The sequence below is a fragment of the Dysidea avara genome, chromosome 13, assembly GCF_963678975.1.
Source record: "Dysidea avara chromosome 13, odDysAvar1.4, whole genome shotgun sequence".
NCBI classification, from domain to species: domain Eukaryota; kingdom Metazoa; phylum Porifera; class Demospongiae; order Dictyoceratida; family Dysideidae; genus Dysidea; species Dysidea avara.
This window is the reverse complement of record NC_089284.1, coordinates 10,343,319-10,365,349: the sequence shown is the minus strand read 5'-3', so window position 1 is coordinate 10,365,349 and position 22,031 is coordinate 10,343,319. Positions and strand designations below refer to the sequence as shown.

General features: G+C 39.2%; 2 protein-coding genes and 1 long non-coding RNA gene across 4 annotated transcripts in view; 2 read left to right on the top strand and 1 right to left on the bottom strand.

Annotated features, from left to right (window-relative positions):
• The window catches only part of LOC136243596 (uncharacterized), a 53,930-nt gene that overhangs the window by 9,377 nt on the left and 22,522 nt on the right, over nucleotides 1-22,031 (top strand). The window lies entirely within an intron of this gene.
• On the bottom strand, nucleotides 17,755-19,664 carry LOC136243036 (transcription initiation factor TFIID subunit 12-like). The gene is made up of 4 exons (XM_066034556.1): nucleotides 19,435-19,664; nucleotides 18,865-19,386; nucleotides 18,608-18,817; nucleotides 17,755-18,563 (listed from the first exon to the last, which is right to left on the bottom strand). The coding sequence occupies exons 1-3, from the start codon at nucleotides 19,652-19,654 to the stop codon at nucleotides 18,618-18,620; spliced, it is 942 nt and encodes a 313-aa protein (XP_065890628.1). The 5' UTR covers nucleotides 19,655-19,664; the 3' UTR covers nucleotides 17,755-18,563; nucleotides 18,608-18,617.
• Nucleotides 18,405-20,333, top strand: LOC136243037 (uncharacterized). Its single transcript, XR_010694718.1, has 3 exons — nucleotides 18,405-19,000; nucleotides 19,078-19,325; nucleotides 19,564-20,333. It is a non-coding gene; the product is annotated as an uncharacterized lncRNA (long non-coding RNA).

Here is a 22,031-nt window from a genome sequence, read left to right as displayed (position 1 = left end):
TCGACATAGCAGATTCACAGAACACCTGTACACAGTAATGGCGGATGCGGGGGCGACCTGACTTAATGACGTGATAATGCTCACGCAATGAAATAACTCTATTGAAAATGCTGCTGTTCCCCGTAAATGTCATCACGTGACCGTATCGAGCCCGTAACCGTAAAATGTATTGCATTTCCAATCCATTATGTATTCTAGTATCTATGTTGCCACGAGTCAATAGAGGGTTTGCATGCGAAAAGTATTGTGGCGCGGATTATAAAAATGCTTAACCGTTGCTAGTCTGACATTTGTGAGGTTTACTTTTCAATGGTACGCAATGGGGCGAATGCACTTACTTGGGTCACCACGCTTTACCAAATAAGAGAATCTTTGTCAAAAGCTAGGATAAGGTTAGACACAAACATTAAATACTAGCACTAAGTTGGACAAGTGTAATATCAATTTTTTGTCGATTAGTCGTGAACACTAACACTTTGTACAACTTTGACGATGGCTATCCTAGTTTATACAAGTGACTAACCTATCGAACGTGTTCCATTCTACACTGAACCATTGAGACTGGCTGTAGCCTTCACTCGCGTATCTCACAAATGTCTGACAAGCAACGGTTGTTAAGCATTTTACGAAAATACGTCATAACGCATCATGCGTGCAATCCCTCTATTTTAATTACAGTTCCGTTTTTAAAAAAAGCGTGATTGTTTACACACACGCGCAATAAAATCGCAGTACATTTGAAGCTACGATAGTTAAAGCATAGATAATAGACACTCCATACTGGATTGGAAACTTCTAAGCGCCACCTAATCTATCCGCGCTTCGCGTCCCTTATACTGTACACAGTACCTGGAGTAGATTTTATAAACACGTGTTTTCCTTACTGGCGAGTAGTAGCACAGATACTAACTTACAAAGGATTGGCAACGCGTGATCAAAACAATAGTGACATCATATCCAATCCTCGTTATGGTCTGGTTATTAGACGTACAAGCTTCTTCGTTTCTTCTTCCGTAGCATGAGTAGTTCACTCTGTTGATGTACAACCTTCTTCAAATGAGCCCAGCACTACTAGGTGAGTAACTGATAAAGGAAAACACCCTAAAACCTCAACCTAGTGTATAAAGAAGTTCCGAGACTCATGGCTATTCACACTTGTGGAGTTTTTACAAAGAAACAAAAACACTTTATTGAACACAATTTACAAGAGAATACTTGAAACCATTAGTAAAGTGCAGTGCTTTGTTTTATAGAGGCTAAAATTATTTCCTAAGTTGTGATTTGAAGCTCATTTTGAAGTAATTTCGTTATATTGATTTGTGGAGTTTTGTCGTAGTACTGGGAGAAGAAACGGCAAGTTACTATACAGCACAAGAGAGCTTAATGTTATGGTAATGCAGTGCAAACATGCATGAGCTCAAATTCAGATGTGGCATTAGCCATCAACGCATGTGATCCAGCAGCTGCCCAATGTATTGCCCTGAAGTCACAGTCACTGGTGTATAGCCATCCACCACTTGCTTGAGATGGTCATTTTATCTAGACGCAGTGAGGGAGACACTATTGGAAGCAAAAAATGAAGCTGCTAGTAGTGAAGCACACTATATGTAAGACATCAACGTATTTTTATATTGATGCGTACAGTAGTGATTCAAGAGCCTACATGGATATAACAAAACAGTAAGTCCACTGGTATCAAATTGATGTACCGATGTCACACTGAAGGTAGCATCTAAACCTGGAGTTGCCAGTATCAATCATGAACAAAACGTATATGCACACCATACATTATAGACAAATACAATAACTGTTATTTGTAGCCATGAACCGAAATGAGTTTGCCTGATACTACCTTGGCACATCATGTTCAGTATTTTCAGACTCTGTATCAGTACAAATAAGCACAGTATACTGAATAGCACAACCACATACCAACTATTGTTGAAGCATGTTTCCCCCTTTTGTAGACTGTAAAAAATGCTAGAAAAGTGACAAACAGTGGTTATTGTTGTAACAATAATACAAATTTAAAGCTATTACTCTGTTACGAAATCTGACATATTATGCAGATCAATGTAGCCACATACTCGTAAGGAACAGCCATGAAATGTAGACATGTCATAGATGGTTTTGTTGAATTCCCTCTTAGAATTGATTTCATAGTCGCAGAGAAAAATCACTAGTTCGGGAGGGTAATGAAATTGACACAGCATTTTAATAACAATCGCATCTATCACAGCTTGTGTGATCAGTTACAACTACTGCCAAGGGGTCAGCAACAAGCTCTAAATCTTGTAGGTCAATTCTTGAAATCTGAAATCTTTCTGGTGCTAATTACTTGGTCGCTGACCCCTCAATCAATGCAGACACATACTGTAGTTAATGCACTATACCAGAGCGTTATACCAGAGCGTTACACCATGAAACACTTTTGACAGCCATGCCATCAAAGTTAAATTGTGAATGTAACACGAAAGTCATTTCATGGTTTTTCATAGGACATGAAATTCATAATTGCATATCAGAATTTCACGGCACTAGAGATTTCGTGGGTACAGTACCCATGAAACCCATGAAAATGGGAAAAACCATGGGATCTTTCATAAGTAGAGGCATGACAATTTCATATACTCAACTGATAGTGAAATTACTCAACAGGAAATATAGACTGCAGGGAGTAGGAGTATGCAAGAATACCAGTGATACAGGTAGATTGATCGACTTTTACTCCATACAATCGCCGGGTGCACTATCATGGTTATTATTATTATTAATTGTATTATGTACGAGCCTCAAAATGAGGGTGTGTGTGCATATAAAGTACATCTATAAAATATCTACAGTCTAATTGGTTTATTAGTAGTACATCATCATATTGATATCACATACCAGCAGTATAATTCATTCTTGGGCCTTTCAGGTGAGATTCCAGCTCGGATTACAGTGTTACCTTCCACCGTCACAGCTCAGCTGCAAACGAGTCACTGGATCTCTCGTATAAATCCATTGGCAATGATGAAATGGGCCTGCAGTCGTAACTCGCTACAATAATCTTTTACAAGAGTAGTTTCCCCTCTCGTAGATAACGAATAACAGCACTGGGAACGGTATAAATGGGCCATTCTTCTTGCCATCCTGTCATGTCGTCTCAGCCATATCTATGACAATAGATGCGCTCACTTACGTAACAACTTACGTGACCATAACGAGGATTGTCGAACGGTTGTTATACGTGTTGCCAATCCTTTGTAAGTATAGTATCTGTGATAGTAGGTGCACCGCTATGGAATATAAGGTTTGGCCTATTCCTAGTGTCTGAGCGTACTGATGTGTATTTGCTAGAAGTTTGACAAGCGTGAAAGGTTGATACGAGAGGCGGGATTTGTGAACTTGGCTAAACTGGAGCGAATATACCATGAAATCCATACCAGTACACGTAGCACTAATAACTAATAAGCATCAGCCTTAAACTAGACTTGTTCAACCCGCCATTTTCACAAACATGTGCAAATACTTTTTATACGGAAAGCGCCTATACCAGTAGTAGGCTAATCGCCACCCAAGAAACAATGTACTAAACTTACTAGCTAAAACAACCAAGCTGTATCTAGACAGTAAAACAGAATCTTCGAGTGAGAAAGAGTGTTTCAAAACTTCAGGTGCAAAACGCGGATAGTCACGTACTTTTGTATGGAAACTATACGTGTGCTTCCAATCCAGGTAGGGGTGTCAATTATCTATGGTTAAAGCTACTGTAGTATGTACGTGAATGCCTGCAATCCAGGCTCAGTGAATTACTGTATTTTTCCAAGATCTTGCGGTACACGAGGCACCATGCGCTAACAATGCACACACATGTGAGTTACGAAATTTGTAAGTTAAGTGATAGATAGTTAAGTAATGTACTGTTAATACTTGTGTTAGTCTTCTACTGTTCATTAATCAGTACTAAATTGAATAAAATGACGTGCAAAACTGAATCATCACTGTCCTATTTGTCAGATGCATACGCATTGTTAGTGCATGGTGCTTTGTACACAGCAAGGTCTTGGAAAAATAGAGTATGGCTACAATTGTAAGATCAATAGAGCCTGGAAGGAGGAAAGCATACTCAGTTGATTTACGGTGGCAAGTGGTATGACAGCGCTTTGTTTTGGAACTGAAATACCACAAAACAGCTACAAACCTTGGTATTTCAGTAGGGACGGCTTACAATATCATTGAATTGCTCAAAGCAACTGGTGAAGTTACCCCAATGACTGGATGTAAGAGGCGCGAGCGAAGTTTGGATAGTTATCATGAGATGTTTATTATTGGTCTATAGTATTTGATTCCCCCCCCGTTGCAACTAACTGAACTGATCAAACAGATTAAATAGGCAACAAACACGACTGGATACATCTACTGTATGTAGGTTGCTAGCCCGGTTTGGATTCACCAGGAAGAAAATACAGCAAGTTGCTTTACAACAGTCATTGAACTTTCGGGCTATATTTGTTGCTAATACTTACATATTTTCAAGAGATATGTTTGTATGGGTGGATGAAACTGGGTGCCATTACAAAGACATGTTGAGGAACTATGGCTATGCTTTACAAAGTGAAAGGGCAGCTAGTGAAACCTTGATACAACGGGGGTCAACGTATTCATCCATAGCTGCTATTTGTACAGAAGGCCTACTGGCAATGGAAACTACCAGTAATTCAGTAAATGGCGATATGTTTTTTGATTTCAGCTTTGCTGCCCTGATCCCAGAAATGCTACCATTTGATGGTTCCAATCCAAAATCAATTGTCATCATGGATAACCGCTCAATTCATCATGTTCAAGGAGTTAAAGACTTGTTTTCTGATGCTGATTTACTTACCACCGTACAGCCCAGACTTAAACCCAATTGAAATCACATTCATTTTATCAAGCAATACTTGAAGGAACATGAGGATAATATGTATGCTTTGCCACCTTTTAACCTAATACAAGCAGCATTTCAGTGTATAACACCAGAACTCAGCATCAGTTGGATCAAGTATTGTGGATATTAGCTAGTATACATGCTGCGCACTATATCACACTTGTAACATCCATTTGAGAGCTATATAGACTGTTGTTTGATTAGACACCTGTATAGTACATGCAAAAAAAACCTGTGATCATATTAAACATGTTTGTTGAAAACTATATAGACTGTCAACCGGTTATTGCATTTAGACAAACTTGTTCACTTCTCCCATAATGGTGGCTTTCATGTGATCATACTGTTCTTCAGTAATGCCACCTCTCTCTAATATGGAGTTATAGCAACTGACTTGCACGTTGCCCCCTTAAATTTACATGTTTGCTGGGCGAAACTGTAAAACCACCACCGGAGCTCATACAACCACCATCACTGGAACTCTTCTCTTTGTTAGCTTTAGTCTTCCGAAAGGGTTTATCAGGTGCACAGTCATATGAACTATGTTTCTTTATTTGAGTCGAGTGTGCCAACACCTGATTTGTTCCTCTGTATAGACTCCTTTGTGTTTTTGTCTTAACTTTTTTCTATTTCTTCAACAGTCGCCATTTTGTCAATGTGACTATCATATCCCCCTTTTTGACACTTACAGGGTGTCTCTACCTTATCCGGCACACAAGAACACTTATCATTATCAGTTGTACACCATAACAAAACTTCTTTCTTTCCTCCATAGGCCACATACATTTCCTTGAAATCTGCTTCACATGTAATCCAGCATTTTTACCTTTTGTCCCATGGCCTGGCTCAATATACCCATATATGCAGTAGGTGAAATATCTTTAAACACATTGTTGGACAATTCTTTAAGGGTTTTAAAGGTACCACTCAAATTTGTGAACAACGTAGTCTTGTTTCTTCTTTGGTACCACTATTAGTGAGTACCCTTAGGAGAAAATTGATGCTGTATAATTAGGCACAGTAGCACTCTCGCCAATACCTGGAGACTTAGACAAGGTTTGAATTTATCCTGTCACAGTGCTGAGTTTGTTCTAAAACATGGAATATTCTAATTAAAACGTGTTAACCATTTGACTTCTTACCTGAACTATTGTTGTAGGGACCAATGCTCCACCAACAGTAGTGTTTACCAGTCTAATTATAACAGTTTGGTTCAAATGGCTGTTCTTCGCCGCCTTACACTTAGAGTCCGCCATTACCCTGACATGCATGTGCAAGAAGTAGTGTATGCAATTTTTAAACGGAAATGCAATCTGCTGTACTAACCCTTGAAATTGATTTGAAATTTTGGTCTGAAATTTGAAATTTTTGGCCTGGATCTTTTCATTAGTGCACGCCCCACTATTGCAAGACTCCACATTCCATGGAATGTGATGAGCTGCTGACTAGTTTTTCTTGAATTCAGTAAAGCTTGATTAGTCACAGATACTTATTGCCAACTTTTATAGTGGCAAAGCACACATTTTACCTCTAAACTGCTACCCGAACATCTAATACGCAATAGGCACCTGTTAAAAGTTATCATTTTGACATTGTAAAGCTGTTTATATACAGCTGGTTCTTAAGGCTTCAATTGCATTTCTAAGGCGTAGGTAAAATTTAGATTTAATCATGAAACATTGCTGATGAGTATAACTGTTGCTATGAAAGATGCAAGATATGCAAGATTTATCTTGCAAGTTAAAGAAGTACCTAGATTAGTTCTGTAAATGTTAGAGACAACTGCAATAGTGCATTTATCAGTGCATGTGTGTAACTACATCTCACTGGATCATTCAGGAGTTAATTGCACAAATTATAGCTACTATCAGGTATTTATAAATTTATTTGAAATATCTGAAATTAATTTCAATTTTTTTTCAAGCTCAAATCTTGAAATTTTTACAAAAAATCTTTAGAAATTTCAAATTTCGTATGTGATTTTACCGTGACGGACCCATTGGCCTCAAGTATCCATCCTAGGTCCATTATTGTTAAACCGGGCACACACCCACAGCCGGCCGACTGGGTGAGCGCTTAGTTTCTTGAAATTATGTGTGTACCTATCTATATGCACCCATGTGAGCAAAATCGTTAAATGGTAAAAGCAGCTTTTACGTAAGGAGTAGAAGTAGCTTATGACTGGTAGACTTTGCTCTGAGGTGGTTTCTTTCTGGCGGCCTGAAATATTGGTGTGACAAATTTCCTCAGACTTTGTGAATTACCTTCCCTTCGGGTTTTACAGGCGTTTAACAATTGGTCTCGTACACTACCAGGAATAACCTATCCCTTCGAGTTAGAAAGGGGTATATCCTAGTCTCGCATGGCCAGACCCTTTCCGCACAGCCGCTTATCGATTGAAAATTATAAGCACTGTAGTGCGGCGTTTATAATTTCCAATTGATAAGCAGCTGCATGGAAAAGGTCTGGCCATGCAAGACTAGGCGTATCCCCAATGTACGCGAACGAAATGAAGAGCAACTTTGTGGCTTTGTTGAGAGAATTTGTGGGAAAAAAACACTATAGTCAAACTATAACAGTTTAGAAGATACTTCTGTGCGTAATATGTTGCTAACAGCGGTTTATTTATCAAGTGCTTCCTTAGTAGTGCATAACAACGTAATTGAAGAATTACAAAAATTTCATGAATAATGACTGTGATATAACTGCTATCAAAAGAATGTCTCCACTTCTCCAGTGGCCCACCATGGTAGCAGGTCTCACACGACGGCATATTTATCCAAACACAGATAAGCAATGGAAGTAAGTGCGACAAGTTGGCATGTCTCCATTTGTAGAATCCAGATGAGTGGGTGTGGCTCTAGTATGTCTAAACAGTTAACAAACATTCTTGTTATAAATATGTACTAGAGTTGCAACGGTATAGTATTTATGTACAACAATACATAGTCTCCATTGCATCGCTATCAAATGGCACCAAGTAGAGGATATTGTTGCATCTCTATAGTATGTACACTCCATCAGTACAATCAAGGAAACCTGTCTTAATGGCCACCAATATAGAAAGGCAACCTCTCTCAAAAAGCCAATTCCAAAGTGAGAATTTATATGCCAGTACTGCCACCTGCTTATTGAGTGAAGGTGGCAATAGACAAGTTCCACTGTAATTTATACATGTGATCTGATCTTGTACATTCTGTCAGTGGATGAGATCCACTTGGCCAGGACAAAGTGTGACCCAAATGTCCTGGATGATCCATACTCAACCCACTTACAACCCAATGGCACAATGGAACTGAGTATTTATAGAGGAAAATATAAGTATATTTATTTTTAAGATGTGTGGACACATTACAACAATGTCATGTGCATACAAGAAATGCTACGAACCGTTTTAGCATTCCAAATCACCACATTATGCACAGACCAGTCAACAATACTGCATGGTGCCCATCAATAAACCTGAAGAGGAAAAGTTATGAAAAGTAAAATGCATAGGTTAACAATCGAAGTTAATAGTAAAACGCGGAATAAGCAAAACTCATATTTTGCAGATTGTACAAATCAAGACACACGGTAGTGTGTCGTGCGGCCCAAGAAGCCGGCGTGCCACCCGTGAGTATATTAACAGGAAGAAAGAAAACGCAATTTTCACACCTACGTAGCTCTGTGATCCCTTACCCGATTGGAACCAAATTTGCTAGAGAGGTGCCGGCCAGTAAGGGGAGTCTACACACCAAATTTGAAGAAAATCGCTCCAGCCATTTCCGAGATACGAGCGAACAAAATTTCGTTTTAATTTCTTCGTTTTTTTCTTCTACTTCTTTATTTCGCACACTTCGCAAAATCCGCCATAAAACACGAATGCGTGCTCGGATCGGGCTGAAATTTGGCACACTTAAAGGGCTCATTAAGGCGGATCTGTGTATCAACTTTGGTAGGAATCCGATGAACATTCACGGAGTTATGACCGATTATTTGCGTAAAATAAGGTCGAAGGTCTGTCACGCCTACAGGGTAAACTCCTTTGAGGAATCAGTTGAAAATTGCTATGTAGATGGAGCAACCATCTTAGGAGTGCCTTTTTGTGGTTTGAAAGGAATCGGGATAAAGACCACGGAGATATGACACAAAACCCGACCTGTGTCAAAATTACGCGATCGAATTTTATGAATAAAAAACTATTAGTTTTCGTGTCTATCAGGCAAACCGCTTAGAACAATGAGCTGAAAATCAGTATGTAGCTGGAATAATCATCATAGAAGTCCTTGGAGTAGTACAGAAGAATTGGATTACAAACCACTGAGTTATGATTCGAAAGGCAACTACGTGTAGCAAATGTGAGATCGAGATACTCTAATAGAACAGTCACCCTAATAAAGCATTCAGCTGCATTTATAATTTACTCAATTATATTACATTGCAAATTATTCTGTAGGGAATTCAGTTACAAACAAGTCACCCTGTAGTCAGATCAGCCAGAAGAAGGTACCTAATAGAGAGTTCAACTACAAAGAAACCATCTTGTAGAGAGTTCAGCTCAAACAAATTGCCCTGTAGAGAGATCAGCTAGAAGAAGTTACCTTGTAGAGAGTTCTGTTACAAAGAAACAATCATGCAAAGTGTTCAGCTACAAACAAATCACCCAGTAGAAAGTTCCGCTATGAACAGATCACACTGTAGAGAGTTCAGTTATAGAAACAAGTCATGTTGTAGAGAGATCAAGTAACCTTGTAGAGAGTTCAGCTACAAAAAAACCACCATGTAAGAGAGTTCAGCTGCAAACAAATCACCTGTATAGAGTTCAGCAGGAACAAGTCACCCTGTACAGAGATCAGTTAGAAACAAGTCACCCTGTAGAGAATTCAGCTACAAACAAATCACCCTGTAGAAAGATCAGCTAGAAGAAGTTACCTTGTAGAGAGTTCAGCTGCAAACAAATCCCCTGTAGAGAGTTCAGCTAGAAACAAGTCACCCTGTAGAGAGATCAGCTAGAAACAAGTCACCCTGTAGAGAGTTCAGCTAGAAGAAGTCACATTGTAGAGAGTTCAGCTACAAAGAAACTACCATGTAGAGAGTTCAGCTGCAAACAAATCACCCTGTAGAGAACTCAGCTACAAACAAATCGCCCTGTAGAAAGATCAGCTAGAAGAAGTTACCTTGTAGGGAGTTCAGCTACGAACAGATCACCCTGTAGAGAGTTCAGCTACAAACAGGTCACCCTGTAGAGAGTTCAGCTAGAAAAAGTCACCTTGTAGAGAGTTCAGCTGCAAATAAATCACCCTGTAGAGAATTCAGCTACAAACAAATCACCCTGTAGAAAGATCAGCTAGAAGAAGTTACCTTGTAGAGAGTTCAGCTACAAAGAAACCAGAGTTCAGCTGTAAACAAATCACCTGTAGAGAGTTCAGCTAGAAACAAGTCACCCTGTAGAGAGTTCAGCTAGAAGAAGTCACATTGTAGAGAGTTCAGTTACAATGAAACTCCCATGTAGAGAGTTCAGCTGCAAACAAATATGCCCTGTAAAAAGATCAGCTAGAAGAAGTTACCTTGTAGAGAGTTCAGCTACAAAGAAACCAGAGTTCAGCTGCAAACAAATCACCTGTAGAGAGTTCAGCTAGAAACAAGTCACACTGTAGAGAGATCAGCTAGAAACAAGTCACCCTGTAGAGAGTTCAGCTGCAAACAAATCACCCTGTAGAGAACTCAGCTACAAACAAATATGTCCTGTAAAAAGATCAGCTAGAAGAAGTTACCTTGTAGAGAGTTTAGCTACAACAAAACCATCATGTAGAGAGTTCAGCTACAAACATATCACCTGTAGAGAGTTCAGCTAGAAACAAGTCACCCTGTAGAGAGATCAGCTAGAAAACGAGTAACCTTGTAGAGAGTTCAGCTAGAAGAAGTCACATTGTAGAGAATTCAGCTACAAAGAAACTACCATGTAGAGAGTTCAGCTGCAAACAAATCACCCTGTAGAAAGTTCAGCTATGAACAGATCACCCTGCAGAGAGATCAGCTAGAAACAAGTCACCCTGTAGAGAGTTCAGCTAGAAGAAATTACCTTGTAGAGAGTTCAGCTACAAAGAAACCACCATGTAGAGAGTTCAGCTGCAAACAAATCACCCAGTAGAAAGTTCAGCTATGAACAGATCACCCTGTTGAGAGTTCAGTTAGAAACAAATCATCCTGTAGAGAGATCACCTAGAAGTATCACCTTGTAGAGAGTTCAGCTACAAACAAATCACCTATAGAGAGTTCAGCTACAAACAAATCACCCTGTAGAGAGATCAGCTAGAAGAAGTCACCTTGTAGAGAGTTCAGCTACAAAGAAACCACCATGTAGAGAGTTCAGCTGCAAACAAATCACCTGTAGAGAGTTCCGCTAGAAACAAGTCACCCTGTAGAGAGATCAGCTAGAAACAAGTCACCCTGTAGAGAGTTCAGCCAGAAGAAGTCACATTGTAGAGAGTTCAGCTACAATGAAACTCTCATGTAGAGAGTTCAGCTGCAAACAAATCACCCTGTAGAGAACTCAGCTATGTACAAACAAATATGCCCTGTAAATATCAGCTAGAAGAAGTTAACTTGTAGAGAGTTTAGCTACAAAGAAACCAGAGTTCAGCTGCAAACAAATCACCTGTAGAGAGTTCAGCTAGAAACAAGTCACACTGTAGAGAGATCAGCTAGAAACAAGTCACCCTGTAGAGAGTTCAGCTAGAAGAAGTCACATTGTAGAGAGTTCAGCTACAAAGAAACCACCATGTAGAGAGTTCAGCTGCAAACAAATCACCCAGTAGAAAGTTCAGCTATGAACAGATCACCCTGTTGAGAGTTCAGTTAGAAACAAGTCATCCTGTAGAGAGATCACCTAGAAGTATCACCTTGTAGAGAGTTCAGCTACAAACAAGTCATCCTGTAGAGAGATCAATGCAGCTAGAAGAAGTTACCTTGTAGAGAGTTCAGCTACAAACAAATCACCTGTAGGGATTTCAGCTACAAACAAATCACCCTGTAGAGAGTTCAGCTACAAAGAAATCATCATGTAGAGAGTTCAGCTGCAAACAAATCATCCTGTAGAGAGTTCAGCTATGAAAAGATCACCCTGTAGAGAGTTCAGCTATAAGAAGTCACCTTTTAGAGAGTTCAGCTACAAATTAAAGCAACCACCATGTAGAGAGTTCAGCTGCAAACAAATCACCCTGTAGAGAATTCAGCTACAAACAAATCTCCCTGTAGAGAGACCAGCTAGAAAAAAGTCACCCTGTAGACAGATCAGCTAGAAGAAGTTACCTTGTAGAGAGTTCAGCTGCAAACAAATCACCCTGTAGAGAATTCAACTACAAACAGATAGCCCTGCAGAGAGTTCAGCTAGAGTCAAGTCATCCTGTAGAGAGAATCCTGTAAAGAGCTCATCTACATACAAGCAGATCACCCTGTAGAGAGTTCAGCTACATTTCAAGTCACCCAGTAGAGAGATCAGCTGCAAATTATCCCGTGGGGATTAATTGACATGTAATAAATATATGCAAGAGTTCATAATATAATGAACTCTTGATATATGCATTATATATATAATTTGTACATTTACTGATAAAATCAGAATGAGTTAAAGTATTTATAAAATCTTTTTCTTTTTCCTGTGGTAAAGAAAAATATATAGGTTAAAAAGTCCCAAAGCTGGCCATAGGCCGGCTTTGGGGTATACAAATACAAAAAGAAGTGAAATCTAATCAAAAACAGCCAAGCTGTAAAAAAAGGAGTGCGGCCCTTGAAAAGGCTATGGTGAAAAAAAATGTGAAATCCAAGGTGGCGGCCAAGAAATGGCTGTGATGGTAGGTTAATGGTAAAAAATTTAATAACAACAATTCAAGTGAATTTTGTGCCAATTGACCAAGCGGCACCAAATTCACCTGAATTGTCGTTATTAAAATTTTTACCATTAACCTACCATCACAGCCATTTCTTGGCCGCCACCTTGGATTTCACATCTTTTTTCACCATAGCCTTTTCAAGGGCCGCACTCCTTTTTTTACAGCTTGGCTGTTTTTGATTAGATACTTATATACTCTATAGTAATCGTACTTTATTTACCTTGTAACAGCTCTACATGGCATGCCACGGCGATTGATAAACAGCAGCTGGGCAGGCATTGAATAGGACAAGCACACAACCAATCATCCTAGAACGATCTACATTCGCTAAACTTACTATATATACTCCTTCATTGATATTAGCACTAAAACCTTGTTCTATTCTTAGGTCAAACTAGCTGGCCTTCACGTGCATCCGACCTGTCAATGCACCAATGGTCCGGGTATATAAGGTCCGCCCGGACCATTTAAGTTGACATATTTGATCCGGCCAGACCACTTGTGCTTGCATAATTGGTTCACTGGGACCAGTTATGCCAGTGCAAAAACGATCCGGGCTGAACAAGAATGGTCCACGTTTGCATACACACTTATAGCTATAATCGAAGGTGTGCTCTCTACTATCTATGCTGTAATCATTCCAGTGTAACTATAGTGATCAAAAATTATCCAAGCCTTTGCTATTTAACAATATTAGGGATCATTATTGTATTTCTTTTTTCCCACATCAATTTTAAGTATTTGCATCAAATTTTAATTATTTGATTATAGATCATGTGAATGCACTATTCATGACAGAGGAAGGCATAGGAGGACCAAGTGTTTAAGTAAATGCATTACCTGTGCATATAAAGAGTAAGTAAGAGGTTGGAGACCCTCAGCTCTTGTTCAACAGGGTGCATGGGTACACAGTCTTTGCAAGATCGAAATACTCTAATAGAGCAGTCAGATACACAAAAAAGAGCAGTCACATACACAAATAATAAGAGTCAACTGTATATCAAGACACACAATAATGTGTTGTGCAGCCCAAGAAGCCGGCACACCACACCGTGGGTATATTGACAGAAAGAAAATGTCATTTTCACACCTTTGTATTTTGGTGATACCTTATCCAATTGGAACCAAATTTGCTGCAGAGTTGCCCGCCAGCTAGGGGAGTCCACATTCCAAATTTGAAGGAAATCGCTCAAGCCATTTCCGAGTTACGAGCAGCCAAAGTTTCGCTTTTTTTTCTTGGGTTTTTTTCTTTGTGTTTTCGTACACTTGCAAAAATTGCTATAAAACCCAAAGTTGTATTCCAATTGCCTTGAAATTTGGCACACAGAAAGGGAGTCCAAAGGCAAATCCTAGTATCAAATTTGGTGCAAATCCGATGAACGGTTAAGGATTTATGACCAATTATTCGCACAAAACAAGACCAATTTGTTGTCATGCCTACAGGGTAAACTGCTTCATGGAATGAGTTTAAAATTGTTTTGTGGATAGATCAACCATTGTAGTAGTGCCTTTTGGTGGTTTGAAAGCAATCAAAATAAAGATCATGGAGATATGACACGAAACCGAAGGTGTGCAACAATTGCGCGATCGAGGTTCGTGAATAAAAATACCAATAATTTTCATGCCTACCAGGCAAACCGCTTTGAGCAGTGAGCTGTAAATTGGTATGTAGCTGGAATAGTCATTGTAGAAAGTCCTTGCAGTAGTAAAGAACAATCAGATTACAAACCACTGAGTTATGATTTGAAAGCCAACTCTGTGTCAACTCCGTGTGGCAAATGCAAGATCGAGATACTCAAATAGCACTGTCACCCTAATAGAGCATTCAGCTAGTTCATGACTTACTCCATTATAGATTTCTATTACATTGTAAGTTATGCTGTAATGAGTTCAGCAGCAACCAGTTAGTATTGTAGACAGTTCAGCTACAAGCAAGTCACCTTGCAGAGAGTTCAGCTACAAACAAATCACCCTGTAGAGAGTTCTGCTACAAACAGATCGCCCTGCAGAGAGTTCGGCTACAAAGAAACCATCATGTAGAGAGTTCAGCTACAAACAAATCACCCTGTAGAGAGTTCTGCTACAAACAGATTGCCCTGCAGAGAGTTTGGCTACAAAGAAACCATCATGTAGAGAGTTCAGCTGCAAACAAATTACCCTGTAGAGAGTTCAGCTATGAAAATATAACCCTGTAGAGAGTTCAGCTAGAAGAAGTCACGTTGTAGAGAGTTCAGCTACAAAGAAACCATCATGTAGAGAGTTCAGCAGCAAACAAATCACCCTGTAGAGAGTTCAGCTACGAAAATATCACCCTGTAGAGAGTTCAGCTAGAAGAAGTCACCTTGTAGAGAGTTCAGCTACAAAGAAACCACCATGTAGAGAATTCAGCTACAAACAAATCGCCCTGTAGAAAGATCACCTTGTAGAGAGTTCAGCTACAAAGAAACCATTCTGTAGAGAGCTCTGCTGCAATCAAATCACCTATACAGAATTCAGCTACAAATAAATCACCCTGTAGAGAGATCAGCTAGAAGAAGTCACCTTGTAAAGTGTTCAGTTACAAAGAAACAATCATGTAGAGAGTTCTGTAATAAATATATGTATTATATATATATAATTTGTACATTTACTGATAAAATCAGAAATATTTAAAGTATTTAACATCTGCTTCATCTTTTCTTCTTCCTGTGGTAAAGAAAAAAAGATAAGTTAAAAAAGCCCCAAAGCCGGCCATAGGCCGGCTTTGGGGTATACAAATACAAAAAGAAGTGAAATCTAATCCAAAACAGCCAAGCTGTAAAAAGAGTGCGGCCCTCAAAAAGGCTATGGTGAAAAAAGATGTGAAATCCAAGGTGGTGGCCAAGAAATGGCTGTGATGGTAGGTTAATGGTAAAAATTTTAATAACGACAATTCAGGTGAATTTTATGCCAAGACCAAGTGGCACCAAAATTCACCTGAATTGTCATTATTAAAATTTTTACCATTAACCTACCATCACAACCATTTCTTGGCTGCCACCTTGGATTTCACATCTTCAACTTTTCAGCAATGTGTACCCCCTCTTTCCAAACTCTGGATCTGCCCCTGTACTTGTTATTACAGTAGGGGACAAAATAAAGTTTACATTTGCTCTATTAAAAACGTTTGTCAAGGTGTCGTTTTATACTTGTCCCGTTTTTACAAAACAAATGTTTTTTTCTCTTTAAAAAAAACAGTTGCATAGTAATAACGATTGGGGTGCATAGCTAATTTACGTATAAAACTTATTAAGTGTTTTTACGTTTGCTACAGTAGCTATATAAGTATAATGCAGTAGGTATGTAAAAGACTTTAACAGTTGTTGTTTGTTCGATTGTCTGCGCTACTGAAATATGGTTTATTCTTGGTACGAGAAACGGCGAATTTTATACTATTACCAACAAGGGTATCTACCTCCAACAATAGCGAAGCTGCTGAAAGACGAAGGAACTGTCACAACCTCACGAATTGGGATAGCGAAATTTATCAAGAAGTTTATAACAACCGGATCCATCGCAAGAAGCCCTGGTTCTGGAAGACCTTCGAAGATAACACGCGAAATACAGAGGATAGTCGATGAACGGATGATGGAGGACGACGAGACGACAGCCATCCAGTTACACGCTCTGTTAACAGGAATGGGTCACCAACTTTCCAGAAGAACTATTCTTCGTTGTCGTACGGCACTTGGATGGACCTTCAGGGGTAGTGCCTACTGCCAATTAATACGCGAACCAAACAAGTTGAAACGTCTGGAGTGGGCACAACAACATCGAAATGATAACTTTGACAACGTTGTGTGGACTGACGAGTGCTCCGTACAACTGGAGACACACAAGCGTTTTTGCTGCTGAAGAAAAGGGGAAGCACCACGGTTAAAACCTAGGTAATTATTCACTAATTATTTAATAATAATAAATGCAATAAATTGTTTAAAATGTAAATGTATGTAATTGTTATTTCAGAGCTAAACATCCTGTGAAAGTTCACATCTGGGCAGGGATCAGCAAACGTGGGAAGACTGGGATATGTATTTTTGAAGGTACAATGGATGGCTCTTTCTATGTCAAAATCCTGGAAGAGACTTTGATCCCTTTTCTTCAGAAAGTTTACCCTGATGGACATCATTTAATGGCTGACAATGATCCGAAGCATACATCTAATGAGGCGAAGCGATTTCTGAAAGATCAAAAAGTCACCTGGTGGCGAACGCCTGCTGAGTCGCCGGACTGCAATCCCATCGAAAATCTCTGGCACGAGTTGAAAGAGTACATCCGACGTGTCAAAAAGCCTAGAACAAAGCAAGAACTAATAGATGGGATTAAAGAATTCTGGGACAGCGTGACTGTCGCCAAGTGTTTAAAATACATCAATCATTTTAAAAAAGTATTACCAAAAGTTATACAATTAAATGGAGCTGCTACTGGATACTAACTGAAAATACAATCTGTGTAATTTTATTGTTACTACGTACATGTTTAATTTTATCATACTTGTAAAACTGAATCTAATTTACGGAGGAAAGTTAACTATGGTTTATCTCTAATTTGATTTTGCTATTATACTGAAAGTCCTATTATATTAACCTCTATCCATCCCATAACGTCACTCTATCACACTACAGGAACACAAGCGATCGTAATCACAGCAGCTTAGCGGACAATGATTGTAATTATGGAAACTCACCTCGGTTTACTTTGATAATCACTAAGGAACTCCCTTATAACACCCGTTCCTGAAAGCCACATTTACTTGTGTTGTTAGTCAAAACAAGCGTCTGCTACACCGAGATGAGCACACACGCTAAAGGATCGAATCTTCTAGAAGAGCTCACGTGAAGCAATCCAATTAATACGAAGGAATATTTTTTGCTACTGCATGGCGCATGGCTTTTCAAAAGTACTTGCCTGGGTCAACGTCAAAGCTTGAGATAAAGGAACTGGTGAATGATAATGACTCGGTACATTTTCACATCATCAAATAGTAAGTTGCATATAATTTCCACTATAGTCACTATGTATGTACTACAGGAATATGAGAGTATGTAAAGAATAATATGTAGTTAGCTTGTATAAATAATTTATTGACTATGGATTCTGATTTCTTAGCCGCTTGCAGCGTTGGCCGATAGACTTAGCACATTCAGTCCAGGTGCTTTCAAATTTTAATGGATTCAGCCAGTATTCTGGAAACAGCTGAAATATTTTCCTCTTTAATTCATTCAGCTCTACAATTGGAAGAGCAGGGTATAGCGTACTACCAAGTGGAGTACATCTAACCAGCACATCATCCCCGAAGTATGACTTCTGAGCCAGTCGTTGAGCTAACGTTGACACCTTGCTTTCTTTGTGATATCGCTTGTACTTGGCTACAATGATGTCTGGACCCACTAATGAATTGCGATTTATGTCACTCGATGAAACCATACCATATTTGTGGGCATTACCAGATATTGGTATTTCAATGCAAGAAGCCAATAATGAAGTTGCTGATGACGCATGTAGGTTTGCAGCTAATTGTTGATGTGATGATGAAGCCTGCTGATTTGTTGATGTTTGTTGGTCGGTGAGTGATGATGTTTGTTGGTCAGTGAGTGATACTGTTAGTTGGCGTGTTGATGGTGTTCGTTGATATATCGGTGTTTGTTGATGTGTTGGTCTTCTTCATTGATGTGTAACACTGCTTGTTGATTCATTGATGTATCTGCTTGATGTTGATTCATTGATGTATCTGCTTGATGTTGATTCAGATTGGATTTCTGTTTAAAAATAATAGCAACTATAAGATCACAACACTAGTTACCATTTGTTCTTTATTGAGTATTTTCCACGGCTTTGAGTAGGTGAATGATTGTTGTTTGATTCTCCATTAGTGTTTTTACAGAATCAACTAGAAATTCCATAGTTTCAATAATGTTGTTACCATCAATGCTGTTGCTGCTGATGTAACTATTTTGATTGTTGCTATTGTTACTGTTGCTGTTTGTTCTACAGGGCATATCATTCTCAGAACCTGTGATATATAACAGTGATCACAACTCTGATGTAAAAGATAAATACCTGAATCACAGAATGCCAGCTCATCATATGGGTCCCAGGTACCACCATACATGGATTGTAATTGATCCAGGACCCTGTCAGCCTGCGGTGATGTCATTTCTTCAACTTCTGATACCAACGAGCTAAAGAGATCTGGGTCAGTTGTTGTTGTTGATGTTGAAGGTGGTAAATAAGGGAAGCTCCTTAAACTTGCTGATGGTGTCACCACTGTAGATGTCACAATTGGCAAAGTGGGAGGTGTCAAAGTGACAGGTGTCATCGCTGCCCAACTAGAACTGATGGATGTCATCAATGTAGAACTGTGAGGCGTGACTAATGGTAAAGTGACAGGTGTTGTCACTGCCAAGCTGGGAGGTATCACTACTGGCAAAGTTACAGGTGTGGTTGCTGCCAAACTGGGAGGTAGGACTTCTGTCTGCACAGTGGATGAACTGGAAGATGTCACCAGAGAGATACTACAGGTAGTAGCTGTTGCCTCAACAGAATCCACTTCAGATGTTGGTGTGACAAATAAAATTGTACCTGTAATTTATTCATTATTGATGTATATGTAGAATTATTTTAACTCACCACTATTTTTCTTTTTCTTTGTTTTAGCCTTTTCTTCATTGTTGTTTGTCTTCCGTTTACGTTTTGTTTTCTCTTTTTCTGCTTCACTGCTGTTCATCTTCTGTTTACGTTTCTTTGTCTTTCTTTTAGGTGCTGTTGGTGTTGAAGTTTCTTCTACTGGGATGGTGACAGTTGGTGGAACCCAGTCACCAGTGACAAACTGGTCTTCTAACTTGTCCATTTTAGCTTGTGTGCCTAAAATATACATTGAAACTAAAATTGTATAACATTTGTATGTTTTCTTTACCTCTGGCCACCACAATGTCAATGTGCTTCTTGTTTTTTCCCATTGTTAATTGGCACTCCTGGCCTATGGCCACTTTGTCAGGCTGCACTTTGGAAGCGTTAATTGAAGAAACGCTGCCTTCTGGCCAATACACAACATAATGACTGTAGTGTTCTGTAAAAAGGGTTGCATAATAAACACATTACTGGTCAATGGGCTAGTGATTTGTGGTTTGTGTCTGGGCGGTAAAAAATTATTTGACTAATTGCTTTGTGGTTACGGGTATATCCTGTACGAGTACATCCCACAAACCACTAACAAGTAATAGCTTACCGGTTTGTTCGTTAATGAGTGCCAGCGCCCGTCGAGCACCCACTGGCCTTTCGCTTTCCATGACAGCCTGCGCTCTCGTAACCACCTGCTTTGTGCACAAGGATACATTGCATGTTGCCGCCCTTCAACTTCGTTGCGTAATCGTTTAAACGATCGCGTCATCGTCTAAACGATTACATAATCGTCTAAACGCTTATGTAATCGTTTTTGTACAATCGTTTTATGATTGCAGTCATTATAACGATGAAAACTTAACAACATTACCATCGTTTTTTAAAAAACGGAATGTAAACTTTATTTTGTCCCCTACTGTATATTGGTAACATATTGATAAACGTCCTCTAACTAGTGACTCAATTGCCATCATCACTGTTCATTCCTTTGTCACAGTTCAATGGTTGGTCTCCGTCAGCATTGTCCACGTCAAGGTCCATGTGGTCTATCATGGCGCACTTACTAGCTACAGCTACCCTTACCACTAACTAGTTTGTTAAGCTGACACTGTTAAATAAAAGCAAAGTCAATACAACTAGCTACTATAGTACTGAGCAAAATCTCTGAAGACTGGCTGATTTCCTGTGGAGTGAAAGATTTATAGCTGAGCAGTCTGTGAGAGATTTTTTGCATGAAATATCACATTTGTAACTGGCCATAGATGGCTTATAAATAGTGATTGTAGGCGTGGAGCAGCGAGTTACAATTAGATTCTTACCCAGACCATTTTGGTTTCGGTAGGACCACTTTTGTTGTCACATTTGGTCCGCCTGGACCATTTATGCAAGACATATTTGGTCCGGCCAGACCGATTATGTACCCGGACCAAATGTTTTGTTACAGACCGAATTTATTAGAGTCACACTATCGGGTTAGTGGAGTGCAGTGGTTGTGTGTTGTCTTTAAATGGATTTCAAAACTCTTCAGGTTTGAATCAACAGTATATATAAGCAAGTTTAGCGAAGATAGATTGTTCTAGGATGATTGGTTGTGTGATTGTCCTATTTAATGCACACCTAGCTGTTGTTTATTCATCGTCGTGGCATGCCATGCAGAGCTGTTACAAGGTAAATAAGTGTAGGTTATTGCACAAATCCAGGTATCTGCGATTTTAGAGACCTTCGGAATGGCACAATAATCACCGAGGGCGAATGTAGCAAAGATACCATGGATTTGGGCAATAGCCAATTTAGCTCTGGTCACTGCCAATAATGGTGGCTTCCTGATTGAATTAGTGTTAAAACAACTCACTGGTGGGCTTCCTAGATGAATACGATTATCTCTATTATCCAGCGATGTTTTCTTCACACTCTAGCAATAATTTCTGATAGCTGTTGTGACTGGAATCCAGCAAAACACGTGACACACGTGACAAATAATTTTGTCACGGGTATCTAATCAGTATAGATACCTACCTGCGGATATCTATTGGATTTTAAATACTCTATTAATGACCAAACTTCAAAGCATACTACGCTTACCATAGCCTAAGTATGACTACTACAGAGTATATAACTAGTACGATCTGCAAAAGATGAGTTTTGCTTATTCCGTTATTCCGTATTCTGCGTTTTACTAGCTCCCGTTAACAATAGTGAACAACATATACTGAAACCTTACTCAGGTCACTTTATGGCCAACCTTGTGGCAAATTGCTCTGTACACAAAATGACAAACTCTTACATCGATGATAAAGTAACGCATTGTGACATAAATACTCATGATGTGTCACTGCTAAGCAGTATACTGATATGGCTACCATATATATACCTGAGTAAATCAGATAAGTAGGTGCAGTAAGATGGTTACTTTTAGGCCAAAATTTCTTGGCTTATAATAAGCAGGTAGCTGTTTAGCAAGGCACTGATTTAACTATACAGATGTTTCACAGGAGAATTTAAAAGTTGGCCTTCTTAGAGAGGATGTCTCACATGCCAGACGGTTCATGTGGGGGCGGAAAATAAACCGTCTGGTGTTGCACACTTTCTGTGAACTCACTGGAATG